Genomic DNA, 19,437 nt, shown 5'->3' with positions numbered 1-19,437 from the left:
ATGGTTAATTTCTGTGTATAATGTGAGGCAGGGGTCTAAATTCATCCTTTTGCAAAGATATCGAGTTGTCTTAGCACCCTTTGTTGAAAAGACTATCCCCATGGAATTTACTTGGGTGCATGTGTTGAAATTTACTTGGTGCATGTGTTGAATTTACTTGGTGCATGTGTTGAAAATTTACTTGGTACAAATGGTTCATATTTATGAGTTTATTTATGGACTTGCACTTCTGTTCCACTGATCTGTATATACCTGTTCTTATGCCAGTACCACACTGTCTTGATTATTGTAGCTTTGTAGTCAGTTTTGAAATTGAGATCTGTGAGTCCTCCAACTTTGTTCTTTTTTAAGGTTGTGTTAGCTATTTGGGTCCTTTGCATTTCTGAAGCCTGCCGGGATTTTGATTGGAATTGTGATGAACCTATGGATCAGTTTGGGGAAAAGCTGGTAGTGTGCTACTTAAGTGAAGAAAAAAACCCCGAGCAACTGTGTCATTGTGGTGCTGTTTATGTGACAAAAACATTTCAAAAAAAGGTAATATCCAAGAATATGAAATTACTTAATGCAACACTGGGTTTTATTAAAAAAAAAAATAGAGGTGCTTGGGTGGCTCAGTTGGTTAAGTGTCCGACTTTGGCTTAGGTCAAGATCTCACATTTTGGGAGTTTGAGCCCCGTGTGAGTCTCTGTGCTGACAGCTCAGCGCCTGGAGCCTGCTTCAGATTCTGTGTTTCCCTCTCTCTCTGCCCTTCCCCTGCTCATGCTCTGTCTCTCTCAAAAATAAACAAACATTAAAAAATATTAAAAAAAAAAAAACAGAGTCCTTATCTCTTAGAGATATATACTGAAATATTTATGGATGACATGACATGCTGTTTGGATTTACTTTCAAATAATTTGGGTTGGGAGAGTTAGACCTAAGCAAGACCAGCCATCTGTTGGTAACTACTGAAACTAAGCGATGGAATGGAAGGGGGTGGGTGGGGCAGGGAGATCCACGGTATTAGTCTCTCTAGTTTTGCATACGTTTGAAAAATTCTGTAATAGAAACATCAAACAAAACAGTCTAATATCAAATCATGGTTTTATCCCCAGATTTTATTCCTGAATTAACACTATGGCCTAAAATAATCTATTAATAAGATTACAAAGTCACCATTTGGTAATATACTTACCAGTAATTGCCCCATTCAATCATAGTTCCTGGCTGAAAAGAGATTTGGATTTTGAGTTTGTTAGTTCTGTGAAGAAATACAGGAACAGCAGTATAAAAAATATCAAATGACAAAACTAACTTAAAAATGAAGCATAACAAAACAAAAAATGTAACAAAATATTATTCACTGCGCACATATCTATCCCATAGTGAGAGTCCTATTCTATTCTATTCTAATTTCATACACGAAGACAATATTTATAGTAAGTCATCTAATTATGGTTATCAAAACCATAGTTGAGCCCATCCTCCAGATGTCCTGAAATCATGATTAAGTTGTTGGTACCCATTCAGACTTTATGGTGAAATAAGAAAAAAAATTCAATTTAAGTAAATTTAACAAGGACATCACTATTTTTTTTCCAGTATAATGGTGAGTATTAGACTACTAAGATCTACTGATGTGTACTCCTTTTAACAACATTGCTATGTTGCTATCTGGGTTTTCTTTTTTTTTTTTTCTTAAATATAATTATTGTCAAATTGGCTTCCATATGACACCCAGTGTTCATCCCAACAAGTTGGGGCTTTCTTTCTAGTAGTCACTTAGTGGGGAAACATCAAGAAAGTTTTAAAATATTATTCCTTTTGACTCTTATGGTGCTGTCTAACTTATTCAGCAGTCTCATTTTTATTATATAGAGAAGTAGTTGCTCTAGTTCAATTACAGTAGATGCTCTGTATTATAGCTAGTCCTGCATTTTAGGTCTTTCCTCTTAAAAATAGCAATGCTATACAGAAAAAAAGTCAAATGACAAACATTATGTGTAAGATTATAAAAAATAAAAGCTTAGCAAAAGAGAAGGAATGAGAGAGAAGAAGATTAAAAAAAAGAAAGAAGAGAAGGACTGGACGGGATAAAATAAGCCAATCAAAACATTAAGCCAAACACATCACAAAATGTAAAGTCCACTTGTGTGGTAGGCATTGGGCTGCCAGTGCTTCCTCACAGAAGCATGGGAGGACAGCTGGTGGGTATTTCTGTACTTACTCGGAGCTGGTAAGATCGGAGTTCATATATATTCGGTCCTGACCGTGGGACAGGCTCATTCCAGAAACTGAACTCCAACAGCAGCTGATTCTTCCTAGAGAGAAGCATGTTGCTTCTTGCCTTGCGGAATTCCACAAATGCCTTTGAGGGAAAAAACATGCTCATTATACCTTCTAGGATTTACATATAAATCCACTTTAGTATCACTTATGTTCCTCTTAGAATACTATCAAAAACAGGGCCCCAGGTGGCCCAAGACAGCCCCAGTTTACATCCTGTTGAACCAGCATAATAACTAAAGCATTCATTTTCACTCTCAAAAGTGTCCAGATTTAGACACCAAACTACACAGCCATCTAATTACTAAAATAACAATATTAACTACTGAAATAACAACTTAATCTCCTACCTTTTTAAGTCCTCCTAACAGTGTCTGACAGCATATTAACAAAAGTGACATAGAGACTACAAAACACCAGATAGTCCAAAGCCACTTATATTTGGACAGGGAATCTACACCAAAGGTTTTCTTTCCTAATAATGGATGGCTGTTAAAATTCTCTTCATTGACCTGCACCTATTCCTGAAGGGAGTGGGGAGGACAGGGATGTCAGCCCAAAGGAAAGACTATGTGGTTGACAGTTCCTGAAGCAGGTATGTGTTAGGTAATCCAGGGCTGTGTCTACTGTGCTGACTTACTGGCATCAAAGTACCAGTTTCTCAGTTTCAAAGTACAACTGATTTTATAGTGAGAACTGTTATGTTAACAGTATTACAATGGGTTATGTTTCAATACAACTTCAAGAATCCAAAGAGTAAAACTTGTATTAATGTTAAAGAATGGTGACAGAAAAGAGTCATTTAATTCTGTGCTACCATTTATTGTATTAGTCTGAATACATAAACCTTTTTCAAAATCATTACCTGATTTTCTCTGAGTTTATTCATGACCTCTGTGAGGGCTGGATAGCCTCCTTCGTACCTCCAGAGGTGGACTGAAATATATTTTGAAAGATAACATACATTTAGAGTTTTATGACACTCCTACCTTGAAAATATTCTATATACACACAACGTTAACACAATACAAAACTGTAATGTGCCATGTGGTAGCCTATGAGTATATCATAAAGTTTCAATATAGATTCAAGCGTTAAAACAATACAAAAGTAGTTTTTGTAATCAATTACTGGAGAAACTACTTTAGCCATAAAACCAGACTGACACTTGGAAAGCTTTGATTTTAAAAGCAAACATTAAATATTATGTATGTCGTTAACAGTAAAGGCTTAGGGAACAAGTGTTTATTCCAAAGACTTCTGCTTCCTACCAGCTTGATCTTGCTCGCCATACCACGTGTTCCAAGTCCCCACCAAAGTACAAGGGTAATGCTTATCTTCGTGAATCTTTGGCAACACCTCTTGACTTAAAGAGAAGAAATAGCAACACCAATTAAACAACTGACAAGATTATACCAGATGGACAACACATGATCAGCAATAGGAAAAAGGCCATCTACTCTGTTCCAACAACTGACCTCAGAATATTTATGATACTATAATGTGCAGAATTAACATTTTAGCTGAATTCTACTATGCTCTAATGTCCCACTTATCGGAAGGTCAGGTTTCTGTTACCCAGCTACCTACAACCGTTGTAAACAACTCAAGGAAAGTGATAAAAATGGATAAGGAAGAGCAAAAGGTCCCAGGGTTCCAGGAACTACATGGATCTACTATTTGCTATTTCAGGAAAAAAAAAAAAGTACCTAGGGATGGTGAAGTTTCTAAAAGCTATGTTCTGCTGGTTCCCAAGGTAGGAAGGAGAGAAACAGGAACAGTAGAAAAAGAGCATGGAAGAAATAAGAGAAGAAAGTAATGTTTAAGATAGGGGAGACAACAGAAGCAGCATAAGTAGGCAGAAGTAGCAGGGGCAGAGAATAAGTTGGCCATAAGAAGGGAGGAAGAAGAAAGAGCTAGAACACAACACAGTCTGGAAGCAACCCAGCTCTAACAGTCTCAGAGGGCATGGACATGGCAAAACAATCCAAATTAAAGATACAACATGGAGCATAAATTGGGTTCTATTCAATTCAACCAGCTGAGGGGATTTAGGAAGTATCACATAATCCCACGTTGAACACACACCCCCAATTCATTACCAGTGATTGTACAGGAGTAGTAGCAAAGCCATGGCAGGTCATAGCAGTATATTAATTTAACAGAGGTGTCAGTACTTGGATCCATTGAAACCTTCCTATGGTACAGATTCGAATGAGGAAGAGGCATTAACTGTGCCATACCAAAAGAAAAGCTAAAATCTGCACACTTTTTGATAGAAAAATTATGATGAAAAAGTACAACAGAAATTCAACAATAAATGCAAAAGGATATCAAGGGTCAGAAATGGAACCTGTTCAAACTATTTGCTAACACTGAGTGATATTAAGTTACTGATCACCACCAGATGCTAGGGCACCAGAACGGAGTATACATGCATAGTTAACAGAGAAAATCTCAGAATGTTCTTATATTTAACTAAATGAAAACCCATGTATTTTTATGACTCAGTACAATGACCACACCATGTGTAATTTTTGAAATGCCACCCTTCAAAAAATACACATGATGTGATCATTGTAGTGGGTCAAAAATACTTATGTTTAGGGGCACCTGAGTGGCTCCATTGGCTAAGCATCCAACTTCGGCTCAGGTCATGATCTTATGGGTCGTGTGTTCAAGCCCTGCATCAGGGTCTCTACTGTCAGCACAGCAGATCCTCTGTCCCCCTTTCTCTGCCTGTCCCCTGCTTGTGCTGTTTCTCTCAAAAATAAATAAATAAACATTAAAAAAAGACTTTTTATTAAAAAAATTTTTTTTAACGTTTATTTATTTTTTGAGACAGAGAGAGACAGAGCATGAACGGGGGAGGGTCAGAGAGAGAGAGGGAGACACAGAATCTGAAACAGGCTCCAGGCTCTGAGCTGTCAGCACAGAGCCGGATGTGGGGCTTGAACTCACAGACCGCGAGATCATGACCTGAGCCTAAGTCGGACACTCAACTGACTGAGCCACCCAGGTGCCCCAAAAAAAGACTTTTTAGAAATAACACAGGACTGATGGAAACATGGGTTATGTAACACAGGGGAAACATGGATTATGTAAAATTACTGGAAACGGGATTCCTTTTTGTCACATGACATGAGCAGGAAGTAAACAACCCCAATTTGGAGCCAGTGTAGAAGAAGAAAATCTACACAGATGACCCAAGTGGGATCCAGGAAGGGGCTGGGGGCCTGATAACGGGACCTAGGTTTTTTACCAACACAAAGTCATATCCTCTTTGTTGGGAGCTCCAAAGCAGCCCTTGGAAGCCCTGGCCTTACATGAATGAAAGTTGTAAGGCAGGTAGTACTTTTACTCAGATGGGTCAGGCAGAACCTTAGCATTGGGGCCTCTAAAAACCAGGCAGGAGTTAAGTCTTTATTACCAGAAACAGGGAGCTACTGTAAGTTTCAGAGAGAAGGAAAAAACATGATGAAGGAGAAAGCAGAACTCAGGTAGATCAATTTGACAAACTTCTGAGTAATGGATCGGGTGTGGGATAAGGTACAGGTATAACTTTGAGGCCAGGAAGGCAGTCAGCAAGGAGGCTACTTAGAAATAGGGCTCAACAAGAGAGAGGGAGATGGGAAAGGAAATGAAATAGAACCAAAATGCAGGTCAAATGAAGAACACACAGTTCTTAGCAACCAATAGCAAAGAACTAAGGAAAAGGTTAAATAAAACTATGGTGACTGACACATGTTGGAAGTGGGAAGGAAGAGCCAGGTAATTCTATATGTTGAGTATGAAGGAAGAGGAAGACACCCAAATAGAAATATGAATACAAAGGAGATGAAAATCTGAGACAAGAGATGAAATGATACAAACAGGACAGGGAAGATAATCCAGGGAAACATTAGCATAGATAAGAAATTCCATTTTATGAGAAAAGATTTAGAAATAAACATCTGCTTTATTTTAGGAACTTTTTCTTAGTAAAGAGAACTATGCTGAGGTGATTAAGAAACTATGCTAATATTATATTTCATGAATCACCTCCCAAAATAAAGTAACAAAAGGTTTTTGTATCTGAAAATTATGCTGATTCTGGTGACAAAATCATTTTCTTTCTCATGAAAGTAGCAGATATAAAAGGCAAAAATATGCTTTTTAATTATACTTGCTCACAACTGATCATTAAAATACAATTTGTTGGCTTAAGAACAAATGCACTTAATTCTCTCTTTAGTCTTAAAGTTTACAAATTCTGTAAGAGCATATGCATCTCATATCACGTGAGAATCTGCTGAAGGAACTTGAATCCTGGTGAGTGGAAGACTTGAGAAGAAATGGCAGATATATTCAAATACATCCAGGACTTTCATGTGGCAGTTTTACTTAGAAGTAAAACTGGAAACAATAGAGATCACAGGGACATGAGTTCTGATTCCTAACATTCAAAGCTTCCACAGATGGAATGCAATTAAACACAGGCAATCAGGAAGGTCTGCAGAAAGGACTCAAGCATGGACGAGTAGATGGACTGGATAGCCTTACAAGGTTCCTTCCAACCTTAAGAGTCTAGAACATTCTAACATCTGAGAGCTTACGTGATGAGTTAGTCATGGAGTCCTTAAAATCAAAATGCCCTTGGCAATCCCACGCAGAGCTCAACTTACGAGCCTCGGATCATTCAGCTTCAAGAAGAGGGATCAAAGATCTCACTCTGCTATCAAGTGTTAGCTGAACCAACAAATATTAAAATTGTTATTTTTCCCCAAGTAAAGGATAGTTTGGTATACACACCAAATTTTGTTGTATGCTTCTAGGCATTCCGGTTTAACATTGTGAACTGAAACAAAAGAAAATTCAACGATAAACTTATGAACAAAGGGAAAAAAGTCAACTATGAAGGTAGCAAACCCATCACTCACACTGTAATTTGTATAGACTGCTTGTTTCCTTTTTGGCTAGGAGATTAGAGTGAGCATCTTTTCTTGGATCAACTTTCCGGACAAATAAGGATTTTAACCAGCTGTCTTCTCGAGGTCTACTATTGGAGGACGTAAATCTCCTAGGGAATAACAAATATAAAAATTTTAGTCTCATCAGTGGTACAAAGACTTCAGTGTTTTCAGGTAATGTCACATACTACATTATTTTTATAAAATCAATCCATCCAGCAAACATGCCTTGAGTACCTATTCTAGGCACTGTTACAGAACCTGGAATACCACAAAACATTCACTCTCAATTATAATAGCATGCAATCTAAACAACAGGAGTAAAGTGTAAAAGATGTAACTTGTGGTTCTCTTAAGAGAGCTCTTTTTTTTAAGTTGTAAGTATAGTTGACAAACAATGTTGCATTAGTTTCAGGTGTACAGCATAGTGATTTGACAATTCTATACATTACTCAGTGCTCACCATGTTAAGTATAGTCACCATCTGTTACCATACAATGTTATGACAATATTATTGACTATACTTCCTATGGTGTACTTTCCATCTCTGTGATTTATTTATTTTATAACTGGAAGTGTGTACCTCTTAATCCCCACCCCCACCTCCCTGCTGGCAACCACCAGTTTGTTCTCCGTATTTAGTAGGAGTCAGTTTGGGGAGACTGAGTGGCTCAGTCGGTTAAGTGTCTGACATCGGCTCAGGTCATGATCTCATGGTTTGTGGGTTCAAGCCCCGTACTGGGCTCTGTGCTGACAGCTCAGAGCCTGGAGCCTGCTTTGTACTCTGTGCCTCCTTCTCTCTTCTGCCCCTCCCCTGATCATGCTTTGTCTCTGCCTCTCAAAAATAAATAAATGTTAAAAAAAAATTAAAAAAAACAACTGTTAGTTTGGGGAGCCTGGGAGCTTTGATTGGAGGAGCGTGTGACTCTTGATCTCAGGGTTGTGGGCTCAAGCCCCACACTGGGTGTAGAGATTACTTAAATCAATGAAATTAAAAAAAAAAAGTTTGTTTCTTCATTCATTTGTTTGTTTTTCAGATTCCACCTGTAAGTGAAATTTGTCTTTCTCTGACTTATTTCACTTAGCACAACTCTCCAGGTCCACCCATGTTGTCGCAAATGGTAAGATCGCATTCATTTTTTTAAATGTTTATTTATTTTTGAATTTTTTTTCAACGTTTATTTATTTTTGGGACAGAGAGAGACAGAGCATGAACGGGGGAGGGGCAGAGAGAGAGGGAGACACAGAATCGGAAACAGGCTCCAGGCTCTGAGCCATCAGCCCAGAGCCCGACGCGGGGCTGGAACTCACGGACCGCGAGATCGTGAGCTGGCTGAAGTCGGATGCTTAACCGACTGCGCCACCCAGGCGCCCCTGTTTATTTATTTTTGAAAGAGAAAGAGAGCGAGCATGAGCAGGGGAGTGGCAGAGAAAGAGAGAGAGAGGGAGAGAGAGAGACAGAGACAGAGACAGAGAATCCAAAGCAGGCTCCGAGCTGTCAGTGCAGAGCCTGATGTGGGGCTTGAACCCACAAACTGTGAGATCATGACCTGAGCCAAAGTCAGATGGTTAACCCACTGAGGCACCCAAGCACTCATGATCTCATTCGTTTTTATGGCTGAGTAATATTCCATTATATATACATGCGCACACACACACACACACACACACACACACACACACATCTTCTTTCCATTCATCTGTTGATAAACATTTGGGTTGCTTCCGTATCTTGGTTATGGTAAATAATGCTGCAATAAACAGATGGATGCATCTATCTTTTTAAATTACTATTTTATTTTCTTTGGGTAAATACCCAGTAGTGGAATTACTGGATCATATGGTATTTCTTTTCTTTTTCCCTATATTATTTATGCTGTACCTTTCATCCTTGTGACTTGAATAAGTCCATAACTGGAAACCTTGTACCTCCTATTTCCCTTGGCATTTCTATTTTTAATTTTTTTAAGGAACTCCATACTATTTTCCACAATGGCTGCACCAATTTGCATTCCCACTAACACGCATGAGGGTTCCCTTTTCTCCACATCCTCACCAACACTTGTCATTTTTTTATCTTTTTGGTTCTAGCCATTCTGACAGGTGTGAGGTGATATTTTATTGTGGTTTTGATTTGCATTTCCCTAACGATAGTGATGTTGAGCATCTTTTCACAGAGTTCATACGCTTATCTTTATTTCTGCTATGTGCTTTTCCCTCCTCCAAAGCAATTTCTGACATAGAAAAAATATACATGGTAACCTAAAGTAGTCAAGTTCACAGAGAAAGAAAGTAGTATAGTGGTTGCTAGGGGCTGAGATGAGAGGAGAATGCAAAGTTATTGTTTAATGGGCACAGAGTTTGAAAGATGAAAAAGTTCTGGAGATGGATGGTGGTAATGGTTGCACAACACAGTGTGAATTGACTTAATGCTACTACTAAACTGTACACTTCCATATGATTAAAGTGGCAAGTTTTATATTATATATACTTTACCACAATAAATAAGCAGGAAATATATAGGGAAAATGAAGTAAGTTCTCTCTTTAAAAAAATTATTTTACCTCTAAATGAACCTTAGAATCAAGTTTAACTCTCACTAAAGCCTAAGAATACAAATTTAATTGACACATAATTTGCTAATTATAATCTATAACCGAATTTCTATTAAACATGCTGTCAGAAAGGATAAATTTGACTGAGGTCACAAACTATACTTTAACCATGAACTTTTAAGTGCATGTTTAACTCCCAAATGCTTGCTAGTGGGATTACAAATCTCCCTAGAGGGCAGTGTAGCATCATCAGCTGTATCAAAATTAATCTGTGTAGGCCTTTCAGCCCAGTAATTGTACTAGTTGCTATGTCCTACAGGCAGCTATATGTAGACAAGTGCACCACGTTGAATGCACAAGAATATTTATTAGCGCCTTGTTTCTAGTTTTTCCCTGGTATAGGCAACTTAGATATCCATTAACAGGGACTGGTTAGATAAATTTGGAATAACCCAAATCAGAATAGAACGCAATCATTAAGAAGAATGAAGTAGATCTACATGCACTGATATATTGAAATTTCTGGAATAAATTATGCAGAAAAAGCACGTACAGAGCAGTACCATAAATACACACACAAAATGAACTGTTAATAGTGGTAATGTCTGGGGAATGTGACTGAGCATGGGGTGGGAGTAAAATTTTCCATTTCATTGTATAACCTTCTGGACTATTTGAGAATTTTCCATATACATATAATTATTTTTATACTTAAAAATATCTAAAAGTGCATGTTTAAGAGTCTTTTATAGGAAAGGTATATAGGTGTATATAACCTGAAAACATGATTTAAAAAATTTGAGCCTGGTTGAATAAAATACCTAAGAATAAACTTAACTAAGGAGGTGAAAGACCTGCACTTGAAAACTAGAAGACACTGATGAAACAAACTGAATATAACACAAATAAATGGAAAGACAGTCCATGCTCATGGACTGTAAAAATCAATATTATTAAAATGTCCATACTACCCAAACCAATCTACAGATTAAGTACAATCCCTATCAAAATACCAATGGCATTTTTCACAGAACCAGAACAAATAATCCTAAAATTTGTAAGGAACCAAAAGGACCCTGAATAGCCAAAGCAATCTTGAGAAAGAAGAACAAAGCTGTAGGTATCATGCTCCTGGTTTTCAAACTGTCCTACAAAGCTATAGTAAAAAAGAGAGTCCACTACTGGCATAAAAGCACATAGGTCAATGGAATAGAATAGAGAGGCCAGAAATAAACCCATGCTTATATGATCAATGAATCTATGACAAGGGAGACAAGAATATACAACAGGGAAAGGATAGCGTCTTCAACAAATGGTCCTGGGGAAACTGGACAGCTACCGCAAAAGAATGACACTGGACCACTTTCTTACACCATATACAAAATAAACTCAAAATGAGTTAAAGATCTAAATGTAAGATCTGAAACCATAAAACTCCTAAAAGAAAACATAGGCAGTAAACTCTTGGACATCAGTCTTACCAATTTTTTTGGATCTGTCTCTTTGGCAAGGGAAACAAAAGCAAAAATAAGAAAGTGGGACTACATAAACTAAAAAGCTTTTTCACAGGAGAGGAAACCATCAACAAAATGAAAAGGCAACCTACTGAATGGGAGAAGATATTCACAAATGATCTATATGATAAAGGGTTAATATACAAACTACATAAAGAATTCCTAAAACATCAAAAAAAAACCCACAAAAACAAAACAAAACCCACACTCTGATTAAAAAATGGGCAGAGGACCTCAATAGACATTTTTCCAAAGAAGACATTCAGATGGCCAACAGACACATGAAAAGATGCTCAATATCACAAATTATCAGGGAAATGTATATCAAAACCACAATGAGATATCACCTCATACCAGTCAGAATGGCTAGTTTGGTGAGGATGTGGAGAACAGGGAATCCTTGTGCACTGTTGGTGGGAAAGCAAATTAGTGTGGCCACCATGGAAAAGTGTAGAGGTTCCTCAAAAAATTAAAAATATAAATACCATACAATTTAGCAATCCCACTTCATTTATCCAAAGAAAATGAAAACATTAATGTGAAAAGATATATGAACCCCTATGTTCACTGCAGCATTATTTACAACAGCAAAGACATGGAAGCAACCTAAGTCCATTGGTAGAAAAACAGATAAAGAAGATGTGGTGTACATATGCATATACAACATGTGTTGTATACATATATAACTATGTGTTATATTACACATATATGACACACTCGCACAGATGCTCAGGAATATTATTCAGCCATAAAAAAAGAATAAAATCTTACCACTTGTGACAACACTGATGGACCAAGAGGGTATTATGCTAAGTGAAATAAGTCAGAGAGAGACAAATAACATACAATTTCACTTATATGTGGAATCTAAAACACAAATTAACAAAGAACACAGAAAACATACTCATAAATACAGTACACAAACTGGTAGTTGCGGGAGTTGGGGGGAAAGGGTGAAATAGGTGAAGGGGATTAAGAGGTACAAAGTTCCATTAACAAAATAAACAAGAAGATATAAAATACAGCATAGGGAATGTAGTCATAATACTGTAATACTGTAGTCATAATACTGTAATAACTTTGTATGGTGAGAGATGGTAACTAGACTTAGGGTGATTTCATAATGTATATAAATGTTGAATCACTAAGTTATATGTGAAACTCGTATAATATTGTATGTCAACTACACTTCAATTAAAAAAAATTAGAACCTGGATGAGATTTACCTCTTCCTAATCTCACAAAACCCAATCAATGACAAGCTGTGTGCTTTTATCTTCTTCATTTTGATTCAAATTTCCATACAGTGAAATTTACTTTTTTGGCATAGTTCTACAGGGGTTTGGCAAATGCATAAAGTCATGTAACTACCACCATATGAAACAGTTCCTTCACTCTCTTAAACTCCCTTTTTAAAAAAAATTGAAATATAGGTGATACACATTGTTACATTAGTTTCGGGTGTAAAACATAGTGACTCAACAAGTCTATATGTCACTCTATGCTCACAAGTGTAGCCACCACCAAGTACCATATAAGGCTATTATAATACCATTGACTATATTCCCTATGCAGTATCTTATATATTAGTGGCTTATTCATTCCATACCTGGAAGTCTGTTATCTCCCACTCCTTTTGTAATCAACCCTTCTCCCCAGTTCCAACTGTTAACAACCATTCCTCTGTTCTATATCCCTATAGTTTGGCCTTTTCCAAAATGTCTTATTTATGGAGTGATACAGAATATAGCCTTTTGAGTCCAGTCCCATTCTTCTTGCACACTCCCTTTTACAACTGATGACCATCATCTCTGGCCAGGGTTATTATGGCATACTCCTTATAATTCTGATCTTTAACTGATCTGCACATAAATGCTCTTTTCTGCCCTTTGCTAGATCATGCTAGGAGCAATAATGTATTGGGATTCCAAATGGCTACTATAAATGCTTAGGATCTTACCTAATGCTTCAAAGCAAGGTCAAGATGTTGACAGGTTGGTGTGAGGCTTTTCTGGGAGATTTCTATGGAAACACTACATGATTTTCTACGGACTATTTTCAATTTGCTTATCAGGCCTGCTTAAGGACACGGACACCACAAAGCAAGTGTAGGAAAAGAGAGCGACCTCAGGTGTTAAGGAAGAGGACTTGGAATTTTTTTTTTTTTTTAATTTTTTTTTCAACGTTTATTTATCTTTGGGACAGAGAGAGACAGAGCATGAACGGGGGAGGGGCAGAGAGAGAGGGAGACACAGAATCGGAAACAGCCTCCAGGCTCTGAGCCATCAGCCCAGAACCTGACGCGGGGCTCGAACTCACGGACCGCGAGATCGTGACCTGGCTGAAGTCGGATGCTCAACCGACTGCGCCACCCAGGCGCCCCAAGGACTTGGAATTTAAATAAGAGGTAAGAAAAACTCTCAGAAGATGAAAATTCCCCATTACTTCATGAGATGAACTTGAATATGCTATATAACAATAATACAAATTCCTATTTTTTTTAAAGATTTTATTTTTAAGTAATCTCTAAACCTAATGTGGGGCTCGAACTCACAACCCTGAGATCAAGAGTCCTATGCTCTTTCTACTGAGCCAGCCAGGTGCCCTTAAATTACTATTCTTATTCAACTATGGTGCTTTAGAAATAATACTACTCTAAATCTCAAATGTTTATTAGCAACCTTTTTCTTTTTTTGCTTAAAAAATCAACAACCGGGGCACCTGGGTGGCACAGTCGGTTGAGCGTCCGGCTTCGGCTCAGGTCATGAGCTCACGGTTCGTGAGTTTGAGTCCCGCGTTGGGCTCTGGGCTGACAGCTCTGAGCCTGGAGCCTGCTTTCTATTCTATGTCTCCCTTGCTCTCTGCTCCTCCCCTGCTCACACGCTGTCTCTCTCTCAAAAATAAATAAAGATTAAAATAATAATAATAAAAAGAGTATGTGGCTTTAAAAAAAATCAACAACCATTACACAGCAATTTTCTTTCCATAAAATGTTTTTAATTTAAAAACACTGTATATTAGCTAAAAACCAGGTAAAAACAAATAGCTAAAAACCAAATAAAAAGACTTCTGAATGATCTAAGCTTACAAATATGCAAGTATTACACAAATATAATATTAACAATACATTTTCTATAATGATCAAGAAATATAAAAGTACTTTTTCAATCCTTCAAAGATTAAAAAGCAGCAAACTCATATTTAACAGGTAAAATAAGTTTATACTAGTACTGTACATGTAATTTTTCTTATAAGTGGATAGGACAAAAATATAGTTTAAATGGCATTAAATAGTTTAAATGGCATTTGTGAAAACAAGTTGGAATTTCTCCCACATTTCTTTTACTGTATGTTAAAATGTCCTAGAATTAATAAGTATTGATGGTGGTATCTCTCAGGAAGGGAAGAGTTAAGGTAGAAGAGACACAGCTTTACTCATGTAACACCTGTATTGTGTTTTTCACATGTGTGTATTTTATAATTATTATTTAAGTACAGTTGACACACAATGTTACAGTAGTTTCAGCTATACAACCTAGTGATTTGACAAATGTATACATTATGCTATTTTCACGAAGTGTAGCTACCATCTGTCCTGTTACAATGCAGTTGCAGTATCACTGACTATATTCCTTATGCTGTGCTTTTACTTTTACGTGTGTGTGTATGTATATATATAAATGTTTATTTTGAGACAGAGAGAGAGAGAGAGAGAGAACATGCATGCGAGAGACCGGGAGAGAGGCAGAGAGAGGGAGAGACAGAAATCCAAGCAGGGTCCGCACTGTCAGCACAGAGCCCTACACGGGGCTGGAACCCATGAACCATGAGATTACGACCTGAGCGGAAATCAAAGAGTTGGAGGCTTAACCTGACTGTGCCACCCAGGCATCCCTTACTTTTGTATATTTTTAAGTACATATCTAGCCCTATAGTAAAACTGTTTAAGGCACTTAGGACGGCACCTGATATATAGTGAAAGGTTAAAAAATTAAGTTTTTAAAACTACTTTTTCAATAAAAACAAACCTAAAGTTAAAAGCAATAAATTATACATAAAACTATTAGATTATATAAATAAATTCTGAAGAAGGCAATTCTCCAAACAGTCATGGTAAAACTTATGTCAATAAAAATGAAAACATTTGTCAATTTGTTTAAAGTGTTTCAAACATATCACATTTTGGGATATTTGCTAAATAGTATCATGAATACAATGGCTAGCATTAAAATTAATGACACAAAAAGGAGAAAGTTTTAAGATTTGTTAATGAGACTATATAATTCCTGTTTTTTCTTTATTTTAGATTTTAAGTTCACTAGACAGAAACAGTGTTTACAAAGTTTTGGGGGTATTAAATAAATGTTAAGAGCTTAGGAAAAGCTATTATGAATAATTAAGAAAGGGGTACAATGAAAGTTTCTAAAAATATCAGCATTAGGGAATTTCATTTAAAATAACAAATATTCACCTAAGCAACCACTACTAACAGTTTTTAATGGGTCCTTCCAGAAATGCATAGACATGCATTATCATGTGTACATATAGATATTTAATTTCTATGGCATTTAATACTTTAAAAATAAGAAAGCATGATACAGAATTATTAGCAAATTAAATCTGGAAGGGGAAAATCCCAAAATAATTTTGTTCCTCTTCTTTAGAATGAAAGGGAATTACAAATTAATAAATTCATACTTCCTGTTAGGCACTGAATTAGGCAGCTTGTCTATGTCATCTCATTCAATCTTCAGTACAGTCTAGCAAGGTAAGTATTAGCTCATTTTAAAGCTTGGCTCAGAGAGGTTAAATGACATGAGCTAAGAAGTAGCAAGATGAAAATATAAACCTATGAAAATATGATGTAAATATGAAAATGAAAATATGATCTAACTATAAAGTTCAAAATATTCTCACTAATAAGGGATGTCTCCCAAACATAAATCTCCCCAGCTGAGCATTCTCCCAGGTTTTAATAACACCGAAGAGATTTACTTTAAGATGGGTAAAATGAGGTAAGGGACATGAAAACACTGTAATATAAAGATAAGCCTAAGAAATAGTCAGCATCATGGGACACACACAAGAACCTGAGGGTATCTGCTTGTCAGCTTGGGTAGCAACTGTCTTGACAAATGAAAAACAGTTCAGTCCAGTCCGCCATTACCCCCAGTTGATTGTCAAACTCGGGAATCTTTTCAGTGTCAGGTGACCAAAGTTGCCCAGTGTGCCCGGTCCATCTAGCTGTCCAAGCTGAATCGCGGAAAGGAGTAGAAGGAGCTATGCCAACAGCTGTCAGGGTGATAGGATCCGGGCTAGGGTTCTTTACTGAGAATGACAAACTGCACGATCGGTAGTCTTTATAACATCATACATCTGTTGTGTGGCACTTAACAGAGGGTGGGGTAGGGGCAGCACGTTCTACAAAACATTAGACTTTATTTTTATCATTTTTTTCCAAAGATTTTATTTTTAAGTAATCTCTACACCCAACATGGTACTGGAAATTACTCGAGATCAGGAGTTGCAAGCTCTACTGACCGAGCCAGCCAGGCACCCCCCAAAACATCAGACTTTAAATAGAATTAGCGTTATTTGCCAGACTCTGTGGATGTAAAGATGAGCCAGATGCCTCACCTATTTAGTCTCATAGGAAAAACACAGGAAACACCCAGACTGGTCTCAGATACCGCAGATTTACACACACACATGCTGTGGGAATGAACCACTGGCTTGGCCTGTGAGGAGTGGAGGAACTCCAGCAGAGACATTCTGGCTCTGTCTTGGAGGACCACACAGACAGGTGGACGAGGCAGGCGGTAATTCCAGTCAAAAGGGACAGCATGTCCAGGGGCACGGAGTCATGAAACTGGATGACATATTTCCGGAACAGCAGAGCTTGGTAAGGCAGGAGAACAGGGTGTGGAGGACGGTGAGAGAAAGAGTGGGAAGGCAAGGGCGGGGCCGTGGGGTCAGGCCCTTGTACACCATGCCCATTAGCTGGATTCTACCTGGTACATGGTAAGATGCTAGCAAGTTTTCAAAAAAAGATCAAGGTGTGTAAAGCAGCCTGGCAGTGGTGTGGCAGGTGGACTGCAGCAATAAAGGCAGGGAGCGTGGCTCCTGGGCTTTCTGCTGGTTATCAAGGCCAGCAGTGCCAGGCACACAGAAAGCATTCAATACTCACCAGATAGCCTAAAAGATGGTTCTAGGCTATGATGTAGGCAGTGGGGATGAAGGGGAAGGAATATCTTCAAAAGATATTCCTGAGGTGAAAAGGAGAAGGCACAGGCCCTGACTAGGTATCTAGACAGACAGTGTTGTGGTTTAGTTGGAGCAAACCATAGATGGGAAATACATTTAGCGCTGAGACCACAGGATGAGGCAGCAGTGGTGAAATGGACTTCATTCATTTGAACACCAAATATCTACTGACTGTGTGCTGCATATGCCAAGCCAGGCCGAGGATATAAAGATGAATAAACCTGGCCCTGACTTCACAGAGCTACTTGTCAGTGGGAGCAGACAGACAACCATGATCACAGCCCAACATAAGATAAGCTCCTTGATGGCCACATAAGGTGGTGGTTGTGACAAGGGTGGGGGCAGAGGTGGGGGGAGAGATGAACCAATTCTCTGAACGAGTACTTGTTGAACTGAAGCCCTGAAAGATGAGGAACACTTGTCAGGTAGATAGACGCCCACGAGAGGAAGTAGACCTATACATGCCAAAGCCAGGAGTTTGTGAATATAGCCAGAGATGAAGAGGAGAGAGGAAGCTGAAGGGCCTGATTCAAAGAAGAGTCGAGCATTAAAGTAGTAACAATGTCACTCCTCTACTCACCACCAAGCCTCCTGCCACCCCAATAAACCTGTCTTCCACACTGCTGCTACAGAGAGCTATTCTCTTCATTTTTAAAAACTTCAAACACAGAGATGAAGGGACAGTATAATGAAGGCCTCTATACCCTGCATTTAGATGAAAGAATGATGAACATTTTATCAATTTTAGGTGTTTCTCTCTATACATATTTGTTTTTATTTTTACCAAACCATTTGAAAGTAGAGTACAGACATTATGACACTTTATTCCTAAAACTTCAGCATGCACCTCCTAAGAACAAAGACAAAACCATGATATGATTTTCACATCTGAGGAAAAGAATAATTCTAATATCCACTCCATATTAAACTGTCCCCAACTGTTCCCAAAATGTCTTTTACAGTTTTTCTTGGCAGGGGTGGGGTGGTATGGGAAAAAGAGGCACTGGGATCCAGTCAAGGTTCAAGTCAGAACTTTCTAACAGGAAAAAGTTCTGCACAGAATTCTTCAGTTGTCCCCTTCACCAACAGGTTCGAGACCTTACCCTTCCTTCACAGGACTCCAGACAAGTGTTGCCACCAGTTAAGTGAGGGGAGTGGTGGGAGAGAAGGTAGAGTGAAGACACACTGCAGGGAGAACTGACAGATCCTGTAGCTGGCTAGATGGGAGAGAGCAGGAGGGGGTGGGCTTGGGGCCACTACAGGGAAGATGTGCCACTACTGGAGAGAGAACCCAGAAGGAGCAAGCTCTACAGGAGGAAGAGGAGTTCAATTTTAGGTGCATAAGCAACCCAAGCACCTGTAGGATACTCGTGCAATGTCCACTAAGCAAATGAGACCCCAGGCCTGGCACTGAGCAGAGAAGAGGTGCTGGCAAGATAGTCTCCTGGGAAGACTCCTCCTTCCCTTCTGAAACCCCTCTTGTAAGGTCACCCACAGACCCCTGTTGTCAAATCCAGTTTTCTGTAATCTTAACTTTTTAGCAGCATCTGGCACAGTTGCCAGCTCCCTCCTTGAAATACGTCCCCCTGGGCACTGCCACAAAGTGCCCTCACTGGCTGCTCTCTCCCAGTCTCCCTTGCTGCCTCTTCCTACATCTAGCCTGTGAACACATCTCAGGCCTGCTTCTCAACCCCTTCTCTATCCACACTCTCTCTGCAAGCAACCTCATCCATTCCTATGGGTTTAAAAAATGTTCTATATGAAAAATTTCAATTAAATGCAAAGCAGTATAATGAAACCCATGGATCTATCAACTTTTAGCATTCCTATATACCAGCAGCTCCCAAATGTAACCTGTAGTCCAGACATCTCCTTTGAGGAGTCCTATAG

At 38.4% G+C, this 19,437-nt stretch overlaps 1 protein-coding gene across 1 annotated transcript in view; it reads right to left on the bottom strand.

The window, feature by feature from the left end:
• The window catches only part of NIPSNAP2 (nipsnap homolog 2), a 37,974-nt gene that overhangs the window by 15,933 nt on the left and 2,604 nt on the right, over nucleotides 1–19,437 (bottom strand). The window contains exons 2-7 of the mRNA XM_030300119.1: nucleotides 7,185–7,324; nucleotides 7,057–7,102; nucleotides 3,537–3,631; nucleotides 3,131–3,201; nucleotides 2,207–2,347; nucleotides 1,175–1,206 (exon numbers count right to left, since the gene is read on the bottom strand). Coding sequence (XP_030155979.1) covers nucleotides 1,175–1,206; nucleotides 2,207–2,347; nucleotides 3,131–3,201; nucleotides 3,537–3,631; nucleotides 7,057–7,102; nucleotides 7,185–7,324 — 525 coding nt within the window. The remainder of the gene's footprint in view (nucleotides 1–1,174; nucleotides 1,207–2,206; nucleotides 2,348–3,130; nucleotides 3,202–3,536; nucleotides 3,632–7,056; nucleotides 7,103–7,184; nucleotides 7,325–19,437) is intronic.

The sequence above is a fragment of the Lynx canadensis genome, chromosome E3 (assembly GCF_007474595.2).
Source record: "Lynx canadensis isolate LIC74 chromosome E3, mLynCan4.pri.v2, whole genome shotgun sequence".
Lineage (NCBI taxonomy): Eukaryota > Metazoa > Chordata > Mammalia > Carnivora > Felidae > Lynx > Lynx canadensis.
The sequence above is the reverse complement of the archived record's forward strand: the minus strand, read 5'-3'. Positions and strand labels throughout refer to the sequence as shown.